The sequence below is a fragment of the Rhinatrema bivittatum genome, chromosome 7 (assembly GCF_901001135.1).
Source record: "Rhinatrema bivittatum chromosome 7, aRhiBiv1.1, whole genome shotgun sequence".
In the NCBI taxonomy this organism is placed as follows: domain Eukaryota; kingdom Metazoa; phylum Chordata; class Amphibia; order Gymnophiona; family Rhinatrematidae; genus Rhinatrema; species Rhinatrema bivittatum.
This window is the reverse complement of record NC_042621.1, coordinates 187,047,718-187,068,522: the sequence shown is the minus strand read 5'-3', so window position 1 is coordinate 187,068,522 and position 20,805 is coordinate 187,047,718. Positions and strand designations below refer to the sequence as shown.

Below are 20,805 nucleotides of genomic sequence, written 5' to 3'. Positions count from 1 at the left end.
ATAATATGATTTTAAAATAAGACTAGTTATATAATGAAGGTTTTCCAAATGAAGCAAAATTTCGTACGATAAAGTATTACTTTTAAATATGTTTTAAAAAATCAACCAACCCTATCAAGTAATCCATGCATTAATTAACCACATACATTATTCAATCTGTTAACTCTTCAAATCATGAATCAATAAATTGACTCTTAATGACTTGCCACACTGATGCAGTAATTCATTGACCCAGCAATTTAAATTTTGTATGTATCAAATTAATCATTTTCATTTATAAATTCATCAACTAACCAACTCTAAATTTCTCAATTAACTAAGCAATATATCAATACTATATTACCAGTCACTGAAATCTTTCTAGATAGCGATACCTTTCATTGGACCAATCAAGAGAATGATGTGGGACTAGAGAATATCTCTAGCTGTAAATGCATTCTTCTAGCAGCCTTACAGTCATATCTTGAAGAGGGGATCTACATGATATCAAACACTCATAATTTTTACATCAATCTCATAAAAGTATCACAACCTACAAATATTCCAGTTTTCTTCAAGACTTATACTCAATTAACATCCATTAAACAATCTGTTGACTAATATAGCAATTAAACAGATAGATTTATTGATACATGTTTTCATTATCAATTATTTTAATGAGTCAGTATTACCTAGCCAATTAATCTTTCATTATGACTATACTTATGTACTTTTGTTAAATCATTCTCACTAGAAAATAGGTTTATAATAAAAATCAAAATAATGTCTGAATTCTGAATATGGTTCAGGTTCCTAAAAGTAAGTTTTCTATTCAGTATTCATTGCCTTATTTTTAATTAGTTACACATATCATATGCACTATTGCAAATATTGTAATTTGTTTCAAACTTGGACTGTGAATGCTTTAACACTTCTATGCTACCTCATCCATCTCCATCTACTTACTTTCCTAGAATTCACAAAGCTCTGATCTTTAGAAGACACAAATAAAGACACAGTAACAGAAAGGAATGATTTTTCTGCTTCTGCTTTTGAAGTAAAAAGAAACTCTAACAAATGTATACTGTAATTCAGCTGCAAATACTGTAAAGTTTAGGGACTGAGTATGAGGACTAAACTGTCCATAAAACATTTTCATAATCAAGAAACCTTACTTATTTTTAGTCTTTATCACATCAAGCAATATAGGTGGGTGTATATTCTGTAGAATAATTACAATGCAATTTTACTCCAGACTATTATTGTATTTTACCAGTGCATTGATTCCATTGAAATAGTATTTTTATTTGTTCACGAGTAGAATATTCATTTTTCTAGTTATACTAATCATTTTGGATTCCTAGGCTCTCTTTTTAAAATGATTTTAACCTTCGGATTGTATACAGTTTGAAAACATTTTGCCACTGTTACCTCTGACAAGTTTTTCATATTATGCAAGAAATCCTTCCTTAACACATTGTTCAATTTTTTTTTAATCAAGTATGTATCACACTCATATTGTGGTATTTACCAAAACAAAAAGCTTGGAACTATCTAGCCAATCAAGGTAGTTCTTCTATGAATCTCATCAAGTTAACATGAAACAATACAATGTTTGGTTTCATAAATGTCCATTTTATTCTATTATTCTTAACATCCTATGCTGGATTTTAAATTCTAAGAGGACAAACAGGATGGCAGTTCTTATCAGTAGGTGACAACATCTGATGGAGCCTGGCCCAGAAATTTTATGTCAAAGTTTCAAGAACTTTGACTCTGCCCTACTGGGAATGTGAAGCATAGCATGATATCACAGGTCCATGCAGGGGCCCCTTCAATCTTTTCTTTTCTACTGAGCCCACCAATCACAGATCTTCACTCTCCTGCTTTGTGATGATTTTTTCCAGTCCAAAACCAGGCAGGAATCATTTGTAATGGAACCAATGGTCTTCTTCTCCCCTTCTAGTGTCCTTAAGTAGGATTTCCTCTCTTTTTTTGTATGTTTAATTTCGTTGTTGCATCTGGATGGTGAATCAGTTCGGATGCACGAGCATCATCATCCACGTGCAGTCAGAGTCATTCAAGCATCAAGCAAATGAAAAGAGGTATTGGTCTCCATTACACTAGGGAGTGTACCTTCCAGTATCAGCCTCCTCTGAGTTGGAATTCTTTGCCCTTTTACTTTTGTACCCAGTGTGACTTTTTGAAATTCAGGAAGATGATTAAGACTTGCTTATTTAACTAAGTATTTGAATGATTTAATTTGTTCAGGTAGATGATTAATATTTGTCAGTAAGTTAATTATTTGAATATATTCCCTTGTTTTTACCCACTATTTTAATTTTATATATATTTTAGGATGTCATTAATTGTTTATTTTATTTTATATTTGTATTTTTTAAAAGTCTATCATTTTTTGTATATGGCTTATATTGTAATTTTATAATTTTTTATTACTGTTTAGGTTGTACACCATTTGGAAATCTCTTTTGAAAATTGGTATATAACAAATAAACATTACCATTATCATTACCATGCATGATGCCAGGAGTGTGAACATTCTGGCTGTGGCCATAAATCCCCTAAAGTAGTCCAATGAAGAGGAGAGCTCATCCCCGATGCAGTCTCAAGAACTGAGACAGTCTTTAAGAGTCCAGGTGTCTGCCACTGATATACCTCTGACTTCTCAGGAAGAAGAGGTCACCTCTCCAGCCTCCTATTCAATGTTGGTATCCACAATCTTTGAGGAGGAGCTCTACAAGAAGAGCCAGCAGCCCTTGGACAAGGCGATGTGTGTTGGTACCTCAGCATCAAGGGCATTGGTATCAATGCAGACTGATGTCCAACTGTTCCTTGAGTCTCTGCAGCTACCTGGCTTCGGTGCTGATGTCAATTCCGGAAGGTAATCTGCTTTGATGGTGGCTGCATCAATGTTGATCTACAGCCCATCTAGAATAGGATGTGGGAGGGATAGAAAGCTTCCCTAAGGTACAGGAGATCCTCAGGTTCATGTCCCAACAGAGAAGTACTCACCTTTGGAGGCCTTGAATGTGGAACAGGCACCGTCTGTGTCTTTGCCAGTGGCGTACGAGTCAAATTCTGACTCAAAATACTTCTGAAGGTGTGGAGATCTCTGGAGAAGACGAATTGAAAGATCTATATTCTGACCCCCTCTTCCACAGTGAAGAGGAAGTTCCACTGGTAAATCTCTTTGCCAGATTTGTGCAGAGAATGACAGAGGCCATTCCATTTCCATTGCTGAAGGAGGATGAGACCAGAAACACAATGCTGGATATCCTTAGCTTTATGGAGCCTCTTAAGGAGATTGTGGAAGTCTCAGTTCATGAGATCCTTCAGAAGATGCAGATGAGGATGTGGGAGAACCCCTTCTCTGTGGCTCCCATAAACAAGAAGGTGAACTTTATTTATCTTGTCCAAAAATCTCTTGGATTCAAATACAGGCAACTCTACCCAATGTAAGCAAGAAGGGAGCTATATGAAGCATACAATTCTATATAGAACTCCCAACAAAAATATTTGTTGATTAACTAATACTTTTGTGCTGAAAAAAACATTAATCTAAATGGAGGAAAAGACCTCAGAATCCAACAATTAAAACTTTTTAGCTTGCCTAAGATAATCTTATCACTGGTCAAAAACCTTCAATACTGACCATTTATTTTATTTGTTCCAAACAATTTTAAAGAATTTTCTGATATATATTTAAACAATTTTAAAGAATTTATCTCTTTCATGGGTGCAGAAATTCCTTTTATGCTGAATTGAACTGCCATGCCGATGGTGGCCAGCATTTCACAATAACTGCTGCTTCAGGGTGTTATATCTTTTAGGTAGAATATGATCCACAGAATTCAGCACCCTTGATTACTGCTTCAAGACAATATTTCTTGAAGGTGGAATATAATATAAAATTTAATGCATTTGTTTTTTTGTATATGGAGCTGCTCACTCTCATTATAGGCCAAACTATGTCAAATTTGCTGAAGCAGATGTGGGAAGTGGCCAAGCAGCTTCCTCAGAAGCAGTGTGATAGCCTTCAGTCACTAATGGACAAGAAGATCGAGTATGGAAACACATAATCAGATCAACCTTCAATATTTTTGAGAGAGCACCAATCATCACCTGCTGTGATGATTGGTGCTCACAGATTCGCCTGGCTGCAAACCTCGGACCTACAACCTGAGGTCCAGGAAAGACCTGCTGATGTGCCATGCACTGGAAAGAATATCTTTGGAGATAGGGTCAAAGAATCGATGGCACAGATCCGAGAACACTGTGCAATGCTTCAGCATCTCTCCATCGCACTCCAGCCCCACCCTTCTCTGTCAGAGGGTATTCAAATATAGAGCTCAGGAGATATGTCTTTCAACTGAGGTCCCAGCAGCCACAGCCTGGGAGGTATTTTGACTGGATCTCAGAGAGTATATCCCGGATCCCAGTACTCATGCCAAAGGATCTCCCTGTCAGAGGTATCCTGAGGGTTTATGTAAACTGTTGGTGTAGTGTAACTTCAGATTCGTGGGGGCTCAGTGTAATAAAAAGTGGTACAGAATACATTTATCTATCTATCTATCTATCTATCTATCGGCTGTCCCTCCAAATCAGCCTACAGATGAAGTGGACTCTGTCCGCAAAAGTTCATGCCTCAATAAATTGGTTAGTCTATAAGGTGTTACCTATCTCTTGTCATTTTTATTTCATGACAGTGTGCTTCTATGCATCCATCCTGAGTTTTTGCTTAAGGTGGTGTCAGAATTCCATCTGAATCAATCAATCGTCCTCTCAACATTTTTCCCAGGCCACGTATCCACCAAGGTGAACAAGCACTGCACAGTTTGGCTTTCTACCAGGAGTGGACTGAAGCCATTAGAAAGCCCATCCAGCATTTTATTTCATTTGACACTAACAAACTGGGGATTAATGTTGCCATGACCCACAAACAACATCCAGTCATGGTTGTTATACCACCCATTCATAAGTCCTGATGCTGGTCGCCAATGATCACAGTAGCTTTCGTGCTGCAACTGTGAAAGAGAAATGCTGCCAGTGTTGGAATGTAAGAATGGGCGGTATAACAGCCATGACTGGATTTGATTCCAGGAGGAAACAATGTTAAAAGCAAAGTATAATATAATGTGGCCATTGTTTGTGAACAACAAACTATGAAACAGAAAAATGAGCGATGTCAGAATATTTGGATAAATGGTCTGATTTCTGAATGGACAAAATTTTAAAAATTGAGGATTGACATTGAAATGGATATTAGAATTGAAATTAAAAATTAAATACATTTGGAGGATTAAGACTTACAGGACTCTGTGGGGCAAAAGGTCCTTTCCTCTTTTATTCAGTAGACAATTGTGGGAATTATTTTTGTTTGCGTTGTGTGCACATTGTGGGGTAGATTTTCAGAGCCCTGCTCGCCTAAATCCGCCCAAAACCGGGCGGAATTAGGCGAGCAGGGCCCTGCGCGCCGGGAAGCCTATTTTACATAGGCCTCCCGGCGCGCGCAGAGCCCCGGGACTCGCGTAAGTCCCGGGGTTCTCGGAGGGGGCGTGTCGGGGGCGTGTCGGGGAGCGGGCCCGGTCGTCGCGGCGTTCCGGGGGCGTGTCGGCAGCGTTTTGGGGGCGGGTACGGGGCGTGGCTACGGCCCGGGGGCGTGGCCGCGCCCTCCGTACCCGCCCCCAGGTCGCGGCCCGGCGCGCAGCAGGCCCGCTGGCGCGCGGGGATTTACGTCTCCCTCCGGGAGGCGTAAATCCCCCGACAAAGGTAAGGGGGGGTGTAGACAGGGCCGGGCGGGTGGGTTAGGTAGGGGAAGGGAGGGGAAGGTGAGGGGAGGGCAAAGGAAAGTTCCCTCCAAGGCCGCTCCGATTTCGGAGCGGCCTTGGAGGGAACGGGGGGAGGCAGCGCGGCTCGGCGCGCGCAGGCTATACAAAATCGATAGCCTTGCGCGCGCCGATCCAGGATTTTAGTGGATACGCGCGGCTCCGCGCGTATCTACTAAAATCCAGCGTACTTTTGCTTGAGTCTGATGCGCAAGCAAAAGTAGGCTGATCGCGCTTCTTTTAAAATCTACCCCTGTGGTTCCTGTCTCCTCTGATTTTTTGATTGCTGTTGCCAAACACACTTTATCCAATTGGCTAATAGATTGCACCTTCTTCTGTTATGCATAGGCGGATCTGGATCTGCTGTGTAATGTCAAGACTCATATTGTTAAGAGTCATGGCAGGTCATTGGTAGCCAACCTAAAATCGGTCTCTATGAAGGAGATCTGCAAGGCTGCACTATTGCTTGAACAGAGACTGACAAGGCCGTAGGTTTTGCCAATCTGCGGAATCTCTTTGAAATGTAGAACCTAGCTCCATCCTTCCTAGGGCCTGTTGTTTTGGTTCAGGTTGCTTCTTTATAAGAAAAATATAAGGAAAAAAAGCTTGTTAACACCAAAAAGATTCTGGCTGTGCCCAATGACATTATTTTGTTTCACCTTTTTTCATTCAAGATAGTCTGTAGCTATGGATTCTCCACTGGTGAGAAATGCCATTCTGCTTGTCCTCAGAGAAAGCAGAGTTGCTCACTTACAACAGGAATTCTCAGAGGACAGTAGGATGTCAGTCCTTAACAAAGCTGCCCATTTCCTCTTGGATTTGGCTTCTCCAAGTATAGCTAAGAATTTAGTCTGAGGGAACCCCAGTGTAGATGTTTAGTATCATGCCATGTGGCACATGCCCTGTAGGGCACAGTCAAAGTTCTAACAATTTTGATATAAAAGTTCCAGACAGGGCTCCATCAAATGATGTTATCCACTTAGTGAGGACTGACATCCTACTGTTCTCGGAGAACACCTGTTACAGGCAAGCAACTCTGCTTTCCTGACTTTACATGTATTTCAGATAAAAGGTAACTGTTTTAATAAAGGAGAAATAATTTCTTGCCCTCCAAATTTAATTTCTAAAGATCAGCTATGTGTTTTATGTTCTGTTCTGTATCAGTGAAAAGCACTATGTACTGCAAAGAGAAAATACTATTAAAATGCAATAAAGCTTTTTCAGCTGCAATTAAATATTTTACCTTTTTATCCTAGACTCATATTCTGCTCTTTGCTTTTTCATTTCTGTTTTTAGTTCTGTAACAAGACTCTGTAAAGCTCGGGAACATCTGGAAGAGTCTTTAAATGCTGTCAATGGATCATTCTGTTCACTGCTACTCGTGGTGCTAATACACACTTCAAACGTTTCCACACTTTGGTCCAGTTCAACAGATTTTATCTCACTCTGTGACTCTGAATCCTGTCCTGACCAGTCTGTCTTTGTACAGTTCAAGGCTGAAGAGTCACTCCCTTGACAGGCAGGGCAGCTACTAATAGTATCAACTACTGAAATTTCACATGATGATGTGGTCCATGTAGTACTTGCTATGCTGTGTGCACTCAGAGAAAGACTAGAAGATGGAACATTGTCATAAGTAGACAGTCTTTGGGAAGAACCTGAGTCTTTAACTCGTTCTCCTGATGATGTTCTGCGATGACCCCTCAGAGAGGACAATCCATTTATTAACCAGTTTCCACTAGAAGACAAGTTTGGAATATCTGTTGCAGCGTTGCCTAGTTTGGGACTAGCAGACCTACCTCCTGCTTGCTTAAATGAGTATTTCCAGGTTGGCAAAGTCTGCATTCTCTTATTGGGACTGGTTGCAGACTGGTTTTGTCTGTTGTGCTCCTGGGGTATGGTCTTTCCAGTAGTGATGGTTGTGGCAGCATCTAGTGATACAGAATTAATGGACAGTGGATCTACTAGATTAGTGGTATCGTGTTCAGTCCTGTTGTCATCTGCATTCTCTTCCGTGATCCATTCCACTGTTCTATGCTGAACCACAGACTTCATTACTTGGTGTGTACTTGAAGCATCAGAATCTGCAATGCTGAATAACTGATCATGTTCACTGATCAACACCGCCATCAAATGCTGAACAAGTGAGGTACCTGGGGCAAAGAAACTGATATCTTATTGTCAGAAATAAGAATTTCATTTTATTCATGCTGGATTTTTTATTTCAAATACAAACCAAGATGAGAAAATACTGCTAATTTAGAACAAGCTTTTTTATTTTTGTGTTGGTCACACACACACACACAAACACACATACTCACACACAGTTTACAATAACTTGGCAGTAGAGTCTAGTTCGCATTTAACTTTCTTACCAAGTGATATTTAGAAACCAATTTCAATCTGGTTTTACACCACTACCATGTCCAGTGAGATAGCAGTACATGGAAAACAGGCTCATGTACCTGCTGAACCTTAGAGAATAAATGTGTAGGGGCAAGAAGCAGCAGCCATTGTTGTAGTAAGAATACAGTGTTTCTATTGATTAAGACCAAGTGCTATGTAAATCATTTTATATTCAGTACCTAGTTAAAATGAAACACTCCTTCTAATAATATGCTTAAACTTGGATCAGAAAAGTAACTGTGAAAATAATTTATTACTGGACTGGAGACATACCTTCCATGATAGTTACTGGATCTTCTATTTTTGGCCGAAGAATATTTGGTCCAAAAACAGTAGCAAGATTTTGGACACTCATTTTGTTGATACTTGAATAAGATTGAACTTCATCGAGAAACCTAGAAAACCCCAAAGGTAACAAAGACAACAAAGTATTTGTAAGACTCAGAGTTATTTAATTAAATTGCAGAGTATCTATTAGACAATTGAGTTCAGGGAAATATCATGGAGAAGCAATGGTGAACTTTTTAAATTCTCAGCCCCGTAACTAAAGCATTATCTGACTACATTGTGCAGATGTATTTAAGAAGCCCCAATTTTGTAATAAGATTTAACCTGGATTTATAAACATTAACATGACTGAATATGAATTTTTGCTGGTCAGTAATTCACATTTTATTCAATAAATATTTATGGCCTCTGGAAGACAAAAAGAACAAAAAAAAAACCCCACCTAAAAACTGTTGTGAGAGTAAATATTTAGGAGACGTTTGGCATAAAAAATATTCATCATAGCCTGAAAAAATAATTTTGAGTATGCAGAAGGAGGAATTGCCATCAATACTCCATTAATGACCTTAATGCTGCCCACAGACATGATCCCCATTCTCTGGGAAATATATATGCCTTCTACTGGCCTCTGGCAGCCCTCAGACCTGAATATATTGATATAATTCTGGCAAAGGCACAGCTACACCTGCACAGCTCCCATTACTGATCAATGACGATGCCACAATAGAGCTGCAGCATAAGTGTGACGACGTCTTCAATTGGGTAAGTGTTGGAGTCTTTTACATTACTGGGCAGGAACAAGCAGGAGAAAAGTCCCAGGAATCTGTAGTTGCCAAAGTTGCTGCTGCTGTTACAGATACTGAAGAAGGAACAGTGGTAGTTTTGTTTCTAAAATCATCAACAACTATGCTGCCAGTGTAAGAACATAAGAAATTTCCATACTGGGTCAGACCAAGAGTCCATCAATCCCAGCATCCTGTTTCCAACAATGGCAAATCCAGGCCATAAGAACCTTGCAAGTTCCCAAAAACTAATTCTATCCCATGTTACTGCTGCTAGTAATAGCAGTGGCTATTTTCTAAGTCAGCTTAATTAATAGCAGGTAATGGACTTCTCTTCCAAGAACTTATCCAATCCTTTTTTAAACCCAGCTCACTAACTGCACTAACCACATCCCCTGGCAACAAATTCCAGAGTTTAATTGTGCGTTGAGTGAAAAAAAATGTTCTCCAATTAGTTTTAAATGTGCCACATGCTAACTTCTTGGAGTGCCCCTAGTCCTTCTATTATCCAAATCAATAAATAGCCGATTCACATTTACCCATTCTAGACCTCTCATGATTTTAAACACCTCTATCATATCTCCCCTCAGTCGTCTCTTCTCCAAGCTGAAAAGTCCTAAACTCTTTAGCCTTTCCTCATAGGGGAGCTGTTCCATCCCCTTTATCATTTTGGTCACCCTCCTCTGTACCTTCTCCATCGCAACTATATCTTTTTTGAGATGCAGCAACCAGAATAGTTAAATGCGTCCCTTCATATACATACTCCACAACGCAACTTAAGATTGCTAGGTAAAGCACTGCTATCCCTTCGCCAAAATCAGCTCACTTAAACACAGTAAGGGAAAGGGCCCTATCTTTGGCAGGACCAACAATTTGGAATTTACTCCCACTTGTCAAATATATACTCATTTAAAAAAAACCAAAAACTGAAGACATGGTTGTTCGAGCAGGCTTTCACCCAGCCAGGTTAATCTCCTGTTTCTACTCTCCCATTTGTAAAGTTCTTTTTAAGGAGTTTGTTTTATTATTTTGTTATTTATTTTATTTTTATTGTATTTATTATCTTACCTATTATTGTATTTTACTAGCCTATCCTATCAATTTTAATTTTATTTTATGAATCTAACTACATTTATTGATATCATTTTATGTTACTTTCATTGATAACTCTAAAGGCAGTGTTTCGTATTCATTTGGTTTCTCTTCATTTTAGAAATAACTTTTATGAATTTATCTGATAATGATTTTTAGTCTATTTATTTGTAACTAATTGTTTTTTTACTGTATTTCAATGATTTGTCTTACCCAGGTAGAGAGTCCATCAAGCTAGGTTGAGAGAACCTTGCCCAAATCTCATCTTGGAGTGAGTTTCCTCACTCCGGTCATCAAATCTTCATGAGACCACTGTTCTGTTCGTAGGTGTCACGTACGTCAAGGTGGCCCCTAACCCCCTACATTCTTACCTAAACCCCACCTCGAGTTACTAGGTGGGCCTACCATAGGGATACAAATACCTACCTATGGGCCATGATATTATGGCCAGGCTTGCTCTCTCTCTCCCTCTCTCCCCCCCCCAAAGGTTCTGGACCCGTGAATTCACCTGAAATAGGCCTTACGGGAGACATCGCAAAGGGCGATGAAACCTTACCGCACAGTCACGGCAGCTATCGCACAGCCTAACGCAATTCAAAGAGGTGTAGTTAAAATCAGCGTTACGGCTGTGTGATAGCTCTTCGCAGACAGGCTAACCAAGCCCACTCTCCGCCCCTAACTCCTCCTATTTTCTGAATTTGCATCGCACCATACGATATGGTGCTATCGTATGTGTTAAACACGTTTTTGCATGTGGTAAGGGCCTACCGCATGCGTTAACGGGGCTTTTCCCATGCCTTTCCTGATGCCTTTCAACTAGCTTGATCACTCCATTCTTATACTTCACTTTCAATGCATATCCAGCATAGTTCTCTGCTTCAACAGCAGGGGAGAAGAAAAACTGTTACTTCACACATCCAGCAGAGCTCTCTGCTTAAACAGCAGGGGAGAAGAAAAAAGGGTTCGCACTCACAAAGCGGGGAGTAGCTGGCTTGTTACGGCGGTTACTACCCCAAACCAAATGTACCTGATACTTCACTCTCGACGCATATCCAGCATGGCTCTCTGCTTCAACGGCATGGGAGAAAGACTGATACATCACGAATTTCCAGCATAGCTCTCTGCTTCAACGGCAGGGGAAAAGAAAAACTGATACTTCACGCATATCCAGCATAACTTCAACGGCAGGGGAGAAGAAAAAAGGATTCACACTCACAAAGCGGGGAGTAGCTGGCTTGTTACGGCGGTTACTACCCCAAACCAAATGTGCCGGATACTTCACTTTCGATGCATATCCAGCATAGCTCTCTGCTTCAACGGCAGGGGAGAAGAAAAAAACTGATACCTCACGCATATCCAGCATAGCTCCCTGCTTCAACGGCAGGGGAGAAGATAAACAACCAATAAGGGCTGTATAACATAATCTGGGTAAAAACAAATAAGCATGGGTGTAGCTTGCTTATTGCGGCGGTTACTACCCCTACTACCTCTAACTAATCAAGCTAGATATTTCACTTGGATGCAGCTCCATCACCGCTCTCTACATTAATGGCGGGGGTGGAAGGGAATTAGAACCAAGAGCTAAGAGAAACAGATAAGTATGAGAGAAAAAATGAGGGAAGCTTGCTGGGCAGACTGGATGGGCCATTTGGTCTTCTTCTGCCGTCATTTCTATGTTTCTATGATAAGCCCTTAACACATGCGAAAACGCCTTATCGCATTTTGATAAATGACCCTATAAGTTTGTACCTGAGGCAATGGAGGGTAAACTGACTTGCCCAAGGTCACAAGGAGTGACAGCGGGACTCAAATCCTGGTCTCCTGATTCGTAGCCCACTGCTCTAACCACTAGGCTATTCCTCACCTTCTATTAGGTAGGATGTGATGTCAACTGTATGGTGTAGATTTTAAAAGGAGCACGCGCGGTGTACATGTGAACGCACTACCCGGCTCGCACAGATGTATGTCTGATTTTATAACATGCAAGGGGTTGCACAATTGTGCATCTTGCGCGTGCCGAGCCTGTGCCGAGCCGCGCTGCCTTCCCCAGTTCCTTCCCAGGCCACTCCGAAATTGAAGCTGCCTTGGAGGGAACTTTCCTACCCCCCACCCCACCTTCCCTTCCCCTACCTCCCCCGCCCTTTCCCCCCTACCTTTGATGATTTATTTTTTTTATCACAAAACTTACTTCAGCCCTAGGGCTGAAGTAAGTTGCGTGCACCGGCCAACTGCCAGTGCGCGATCCTTGGCACAGCAGCAAATATGGCTACTGGGCTGGGACCCTGACCCCGCCCCAGACCACCCCACCCCACCCCTTTTTGCAAGCCCCGGGACTTACACACGTCCTAGGGCTTTACACGCATTGCTGGGCCTTTTTAAAATAGGCCCGGCGTGCATAGACCCAGTTACGCATGTAACCCTTTTAAAATCCGGCCCTATGTATCACAGGAAGTCCAGCCATCAGATTATATAAAAAGGCTCAGCAACCGCAGGAAGTTCAGCCATATTCCCTGCATGCAGCATGATGCTGGAGGCTATGCTGGAATTGCTTCAGACTAGAGGTGAGGGGCATTACAATATTCCTACTCTTAAGCATTCCACCCCCCTCCAGGCCCCTAGGTTTGTGTTTACAGGAAAAGATCTGATGAAACCTGTTGGTTAGAAGAGAAGCTTTGATTTTGGCTGCTAGTACCCAGGAGTTTTCCTCAGGACATATCCCTTCCAGGCGATCAGATAGTGGAGTTTAACTTTTTGTTGCTTAGTGTTCAATGTCCTGCACTTCAGATTCTGAGTTAGAGTCTGAAGAGACTGCCATGGGTGCTGGTGGTCACCTGTCTCTCCACTTAAGGACCATGACCTTCAATAAAAAAACATGGAAAGCATTGTGGATTTGCAGGGTAAGAGGTAGCTTAAGTTGGTATGTTACAGGTCTAACCTGTCTTAGGATGGGATAGGGGCCAATGAAATGGAGAGCAAATTTAGTGGAGGGAAGCTTCAAGTGAAGGTTCTGCGTGCTTAATCAAATCAGTGTTCCAAGTGATAATGGAGCCCAAGGTGTCTTCTCTTGTCGGCACTTTTCTGAAATGTTTTACAGCCTTAGGGAGGTTATTTTCCAAAGCTCCAGAAGATTATCCACTGTTTGGTCTGCTGCTGGTGTCATAGTGGTCAAAGGTAATGGAAGAGACACCTTGGGGTGCCTACCATTGACAATGAGGAAGAGAGAGAACTCTAAAGATTCTTGGGTATGATTATTATAATAAAACTCCTGCTATGGCAGTAATGGGCCCAGTCATTCTGCTGCTCAGAAACATAGGCCCAAGGAAGGCTTTCAGGTTCTCGTTCGTTCTCTCAGTTAGCCCATTGTATTGGAGTTGATAAGCAGAGAAGTCAAGGACACACTGAGTTTATCACAGAGGCTCCTCCAGAACTTTGAGGTGAACTCTATCCCCCGGTCACTCACTATGGGGCGGATTTTCAGAGCCCTGCTCGCCTAAATCCGCCCAAAACCGGGCGGATTTAGGCGAGCAGGGCCCTGCGTGCCGGTGAGCCTATTTTACATAGGCCTACCGGCGCGCGCAGAGCCCCGGGACTCGCGTAAGTCCCGGGGTTCTCTGAGGGGGTCGTGCCCGGTCGTCGCGGCGTTTCGGGGGCGTGTCTGCAGCGTTTTGGGGGCGGGTACGGGGGCGTGGCTACGGCCCGGGGCGGTCCGGGGGCGTGGCCGCGCCCTCCGTACCCGCACCCAGGTCGCAGCCTGGCGCGCAGGAGGCCCGCTGGCGCGCGGGGATTTACTTCTCCCTCCGGGAGGCATATATCCCCGGAGAAAGGTAAGGGGGGGTGTAGACAGGGCCGGGCGGGTGGGTTAGATAGAGGAAGGGAGGGGAAGATGAGGGGAGGGCGTTAGAGCATTCCCTCCAAGGCCGCTCCGATTTCGGAGCGGCCTTGGAGGGAACGGGGGTAGGCAGCGCGGCTCGGCGCGCGCCGGCTATACAGAATTCATAGCCTTGCGCGCGCCGATCCAGGATTTTAGTGGATACGAGCGGCTCCGCGCGTATCTACTAAAATCCAGCGTACTTTTGCTTGCGCCTGATGCGCCAGCAAAAGTACGCCTATTCGCGTTTTTTGAAAATCTACCCCAATGTGTTTAGATAACCCATGTAAATGGAAAACTTCTTTAAACTACTACTATTATTATTACTCCTACTACTACTAGTCCTACTCCTACCACTACTACTACTACTACACATTTCTATAGCACTACACGATATATGCAGTGCTATACAAACACACAAAAAAGACAGCCCTGCACAATAGAACTTACAATCTAATAAGAGAAACATACAGGATAAGAGACATGGGGAAATTTAATAAAGCAAGACAATAGTTAAAAAAGAAAGAAAAGAAAATTAGTTAATGAGGATAAAAGCAGACAATCAAGCCAAAGATTTAAAAGCAGCTTCAAAAAGGTGGGATTTAAATGGGATTTAAACAAACGTTTAAAACATTTAAAGAAATGGCAAGCAAAATTGGCTGCTGAGGGCAATGAAGTGTGCTATATTTGAAAAGGAATCTATGACAATGCAGATAATTCTACAGCCCTCTGATGTGGGAAAGTCCGTGATGAAGTCAGTGAATATATGAATTCATGGCTCACCCGAAACTGGCAGAGATTGGAGAAGACCCTATGAATACTGCTGAGATAGCTTGTTGCGAGCACAATTAGGGCATGAATCTACATACACCTGGATGTCCTGGGCTATCTGAAGCCACCGGTATTTCTATGCGATCAACTACATAGTCTTCTGGACCCCTTGGTATCTGCCCAACCTAGAGTTTTGGCCTCACTTGAGGACTTTCTTTTTAAGGTACATGGGGACATCCATTTAGCTGACAGGAATCAATTGTGGTTTGCTGATGGTATCAGAGGGGTCGAATGAGTGAGACAAGACATCCGTCCTGACATTCTTTTCAGCAGGATGAAAGAATATATGTAAGTTTAATGCTGAAGAATAAGTACTAGGGATGTGAATCGTTTTAGGACGATTAAAATTATCGTCCGATAATTTTAATATCGTCTTAAACCGTTATGGAACACAATACAATAGAGATTCTAACGATTTATCGTTATAAATCGTTAGAATCGTGAGCCGGCACACTAAAACCCCCTAAAACCCACCCCGACCCTTTAAATTAAATCCCCCACCCTCCCGAACCCCCCCCCCCAAATGACTTAAATAACCTGCGTGTCCAGCGGCGGTCCGGAACGGCAGCGGTCCGGAACGGGCTTCTGCTACTGAATCTTTTTGTCTTCAGCCGGCGCCATTTTCCAAAATGGCGCCGAAAAATGGCGGCGGCCATAGACGAACACGATTGGACGCAGGAGGTCCTTCCGGACCCCCGCTGGACTTTTGGCAAGTCTTGTGGGGGTCAGGAGGCCCCCCTCAAGCTGCCCAAAAGTTCCTGGAGGTCCAGCGGGGGTCAGGGAGCGATTTCCTGCCGCAAATCGTTTTCGTACGGAAAATGGCGCCGGCAGGAGATCGACTGCAGGAGGTCGTTCAGCGAGGCGCCGGAACCCTCGCTGAACGACCTCCTGCAGTCGATCTCCTGCCGGCGCCATTTTCCGTACAAAAACGATTCGCGGCAGGAAATCGCTCCCTGACCCCCGCTGGACCTCCAGGAACTTTTGGCCAGCTTGGGGGGGGCCTCCTGACCCCCACAAGACTTGCCAAAAGTCCAGCGGGGGTCCGGAAGGACCTCCTGCCGTCCAATCGTGTTCGTCTATGGCCGCCGCCATTTTTCGGCGCCATTTTGGAAAATGGCGCCGGCTGAAGACAACAAGATTCAGTAGCAGGAGCCCGTTCCGGACCGCTGCCGTTCCGGACCGCCGCTGGACCCGCAGGTTATTTAAGTCATTTGGGGGGGGTTCGGGAGGGTGGGGGATTTAATTTAAAGGGTCGGGGGTGGGTTTTAGGGGGTTTTAATGTGCCGGTTTTGCGATTTTACGTTTTTTCGATTTTTCACGATTTTTCACGATATTTTACCCCCCCAAACGGCAACAATACGATTCCCTCCCCCTCCCAGCCGAAATCGATCGTTAAGACGATCGAGGACACGATTCACATCTCTAATAAGTACCACCAAGCCTGGTAGGGATTGAGTCTCTTGGCCTTTTGGTGGCAAAGAAGATTTTTTGATTGTTTGTAACAGTGAAGTGGTGTTTAGCTCCCTCCAATAGATATTACCACTCTTTGAGAGTGAGCTTGATGGCCTTAATTTCCCAGTCCCCAATCATGTAGTTTTTTTCAGAGGGTGAGAATCTTCTGGAGAAGAAGGAACAAGGACGAAGTATGCCATTAGGTGTTGCTTATGAAAAAACTTTCCCAACTGCAATGGAAAAAGCGTCCACCTTGAGGAAGAAGGGCAAGTTCGGGTCTTGATACTGAAGGAAGATTGTGTATTTGAAGGCTCCTTTGAGTTGCTCAAAGGCCTGGATTGCATCATCGGGCCAATCTTTGGTGAATGTCCCTTTGTGGGTAAGGGCGTGAGAGGGGCCATAAAGGAAGAGTAATAGGAAATAAATTGGTGATAGTAATTCGCAAACTCCAGGAAACATTGTAGTGCTTTAAGTCCCATGGGCTGAGGAAAATCTATGATGGCTGAGAGTTTGGTGAGGTCTATCTTCAAACACTGTGCCTGAATGTTCGAATGAACATTTTTCCAATTTCGCATATTATCTCTTTTCGCGAAGCCATTCTTACTTGCAAACGGTGTTCCACAAAGGTGTGAGAGAAGATTAGGAAATCATCCAGGTACACCAAAACATGTCTGCAGGAGATGTCTGAACATGTCTTTTAAAAAGTTCTGAAATGCCACAGGGGCCTTAGAAAGTCCAAATGGCATGATACGATATTCATAACATCCATCTCTCATGTTGAATGTGGTCTTCCATTCATCCCCCTCCTTAATCCTTATCAGGTTATAAGCTCCATGAAGGTCCAACTTGGTGAAAATCTTAGCACCTTGAAGTCAATTGAACAATTCAGAGATGAGAGTCAGTGTATATTTATTCTTGATTCTAATGGCATTCAGACTGCTGTAGTCAATGCAGAGTCTAAGGGACCCATCCTTTTTGCCGACAAAAAAAAAATCTCGATCCTGCAGACAATTAGCCATGTGCAGCAGGAAAAAATAAATTTAATTTTAAAATTCATTTCATGGGGACCCTAATTCATTTCTTTAGTTTCAAAATGAAAAAAAAAATCATATTTTAGTTTGATTTGTTTTTGTTTATTATTAAAGTCAATAGGGAAAGCATAACAGAAAATTTTAGAATAGGAGTTTTTTTAAATCAATTGTCTTAAAATTTGTTGGAAGAAATCAGTAGATGGGGGAAAGAACTCCAAGGTATCTAGAAAGACTGTGGAAACTGCAAAGTGGCACCAAACGTGATATGAATACCCTATGACTCCATAAAGGGGCAAAGGAGTACCAGCATTGGCAGGATTTCACCAAGTCACTGTAAGAGGAGCAAAGAAGCAGAACACCCCAAAGCTCCAAAAGAGGTCACTAACAACATTGCCTTGAACCCTTGATGGCATCTCAAGTGGCAAACTGGCACTGAAAATGGCATTTGTATCCTAACGCAGCATAAAGGGGAACAAAGCAGAAAAGGTGGCAGTAAAACCTCCAAGACCAGCATTGAAGAGCCTTGAAAAAGCACAAAGAGTGGCTTCTAGACTACAAACCACTATGAGAGATGCAAAGCAGCCCCCCCCCCCCCCCCCGGACTGGCAATGTGTTAGCTCTGCGATATGACAGCACGGCACAATGGCAAAGGAAACTCCAAATTGTAACATCTGGACATGGAAGCAAGGCTAAGTGGCACAAAGATTCCCAAGGTGCAGAGTGGAATTTAGATTTTCTTGTAGAATGGCTTTGCCAAATGTAAAGGTTATTATCACAATTAGCACATCACAAAGATTTCTCTAATGATTATGGGGTGGTTTTCCAGGAAAGTAGTGAGAGCTGCTTTATTTAGAAACATTCCCACATCTTTGAGTTGCCCTCAGCCTGTTCCATTTCCCGATTTTCTGGTTTTGCATGAAATCTCTGGCACTATTCTAAGTTTTATCACATGTATACATCAAAATTGTTTCTCTTGAGTATTATTGTGATGTGCTAAGTGTGATAATAACTAGAATTTACACTTTTAAGTCACTCTTTATGCTGCTTCGCCCCCTTTATCAGTGTTTGCATAGGAGGCTTCACAGCCACCCTTTCTGCTTTATTCCCCCTTCACGTTGACTTAGGATGCTAATGCCACTTTCAGTGCCAGTTTTCCACTTGAGATGATATCAAGAGTTAATGGCACCGTGGTTGGTAATTGGTAACCTCTTTTAGAGCCTTGGGGAATTCCTCTCATATTTGATCTCTTCTTAGTTTGCTATACTGGGACTACTGATAGGCCTATAAAAAAGAAGAGTATCTGAAGTTATGAAAGCTTGGAACATGCACAGAAGATCTCTAAAGGAGTGGTAAGGATTGTAGAGCTGAGCAGTTGATGTAAATGGGATTAATAGATAGATGGTATGGTCTTTTTCTGTCATCATGTTTTTATGTTTCTATGAATATTATCCATAAAGGTCAAAAGGACAGTCTCTATCCCATGGCCTTTGTGGAAACCAGATTGAAATTCATACAGAGCATCGGCTTCTTCAAAAAGCTGCTGAAGATTCACTCCTTCAACCAATTTTACTAAGAATGATAAATGCAGAGACAGGGTTGTAACAATCAATAACAGCATCCATTCAGGTTTTTTTTAGAATTGGCTTAGTCACAGCTATTTTAATAGGAGGAGGTAAATATGACTGAGTTAGAATGGTATTGATAATTATAGTAAGGAATGATAAAAATAGCTATCCATCCTCTAAAACAATGGTTCTCAAACTTTTTTCTGTCGGGACACACCTGACAGATGGTTCTCACATGCGTGACACACTGAACACATGATCATCATGGGGCTAAATGTAACCATATACTCTGTATCTACAGGTGTCAGAAAATATGTTAGAAATATATGTTTCTTTGTAGCCAGTTAGATCAAGTTTATATTGAAGCATATGGAAAGCTTTTTTTTTTTTACTCCCTGTACTTTTCCACTAGAAAAGGGCCTCAACTGGGATGCCTTCCAACTTCAGACACCTGTGTCCTTGGAGCCTCAAAAGTATAAGAAACTTAACTTTCTTACAGTTAGGAGTACAGACTAGCCCCCACCTGGCTATTATTGTCCTTGGGGGGCTCAAAAAGTATACAAAAGTTAACTTTTCTTACAGTTACTAGCCCCCACCGGGCTATTCTCTCTATTTAAACCCCTGATAAGGACAGTACAGGGAGAGGAGCAAGATAAACCCTGACTGAGCGCAAGAGAGACTTTAAAGGGATAATCGCTTCATGATATTGGTAAGCATCTGATTATAGTTATTTCTGCATAAGAGAACCCTTGCTGGTATAATTAACCCTAGCTAGTATTAGCAAATTATGTACTAGAAAGCATTTATTTTACAAGAAAAATCTCTTTAGTAGATATTTATCTGATTGCTATAATTTCAGTAGCTATTGTTATCATACTTATAGCTATGTACTGTTTGATTAAGATAAGATTTGAAAAATATAATGCTTCATAAGCTAATCACATGCCTTAAAAGATTATAACTGTTATCTGAATAAAGAGACTGTTATTTTCATACATTCAGACTGAATTATTTCTTTAAACAACTCTATTGGGGAACCCTCATCTCTAAACTAATAAACTCCCTAAGGGCTGGAGAGTTTTATGAAAAGGTAGGATAGGAGTAGAGCTTATCCTGACTTTCACTGACACAGGATCCACCCTGACCTCCCAACAATGGCTACAGAACAGAACGAGGACATTCTCCATTCAATTTACCATACAAGACAGATATTTCTGGTGTCATCTCAGTAACAGCAACATAAACACTCTCTCCTACCAGGTGCAATAGCCCTCCTTATCAAAAAACAGTAATTTACCACCAATACATGTTCTATTGAGAAAACATAACAAATAATATTGATACAAATGCCTACATGCTAGTAAAATATTTCACCTTGGTCACACATAGAATCGACCTTCACCAAGTACAGAAAGACCACAAATTACAAATATGGAAATAGAAAATGGAATGGAAACCCAAAAAAGTCACTCTGCATTCTGTGCAAAACAGAAATATAGCACCTAACAGACTTCCAGGATCTGCAATAATGTATACAAACTAATGCGCACAAAGTTACACCTGCATTATGGAACTCAAACAGTAATAACCCTACCTATGAAAAGGCAGCACTGCAAAAATCACACCAGGCCCTAAACACCAATACACCTCCTATTAGGAAAACAG

At 42.0% G+C, this 20,805-nt stretch overlaps 1 protein-coding gene across 5 annotated transcripts in view; it reads right to left on the bottom strand.

Annotated features, from left to right (window-relative positions):
• The window catches only part of ARHGAP22 (Rho GTPase activating protein 22), a 365,766-nt gene that overhangs the window by 5,060 nt on the left and 339,901 nt on the right, over positions 1-20,805 (bottom strand). For all 5 annotated transcript variants that reach the window (XM_029609627.1, XM_029609628.1, XM_029609629.1 and 2 more), the window contains 2 exons: positions 8,505-8,626; positions 7,069-7,978 (listed from right to left, as the gene is read on the bottom strand). In XM_029609627.1, the coding sequence (XP_029465487.1) occupies positions 7,069-7,978; positions 8,505-8,626 (1,032 nt within the window). The remainder of the gene's footprint in view (positions 1-7,068; positions 7,979-8,504; positions 8,627-20,805) is intronic.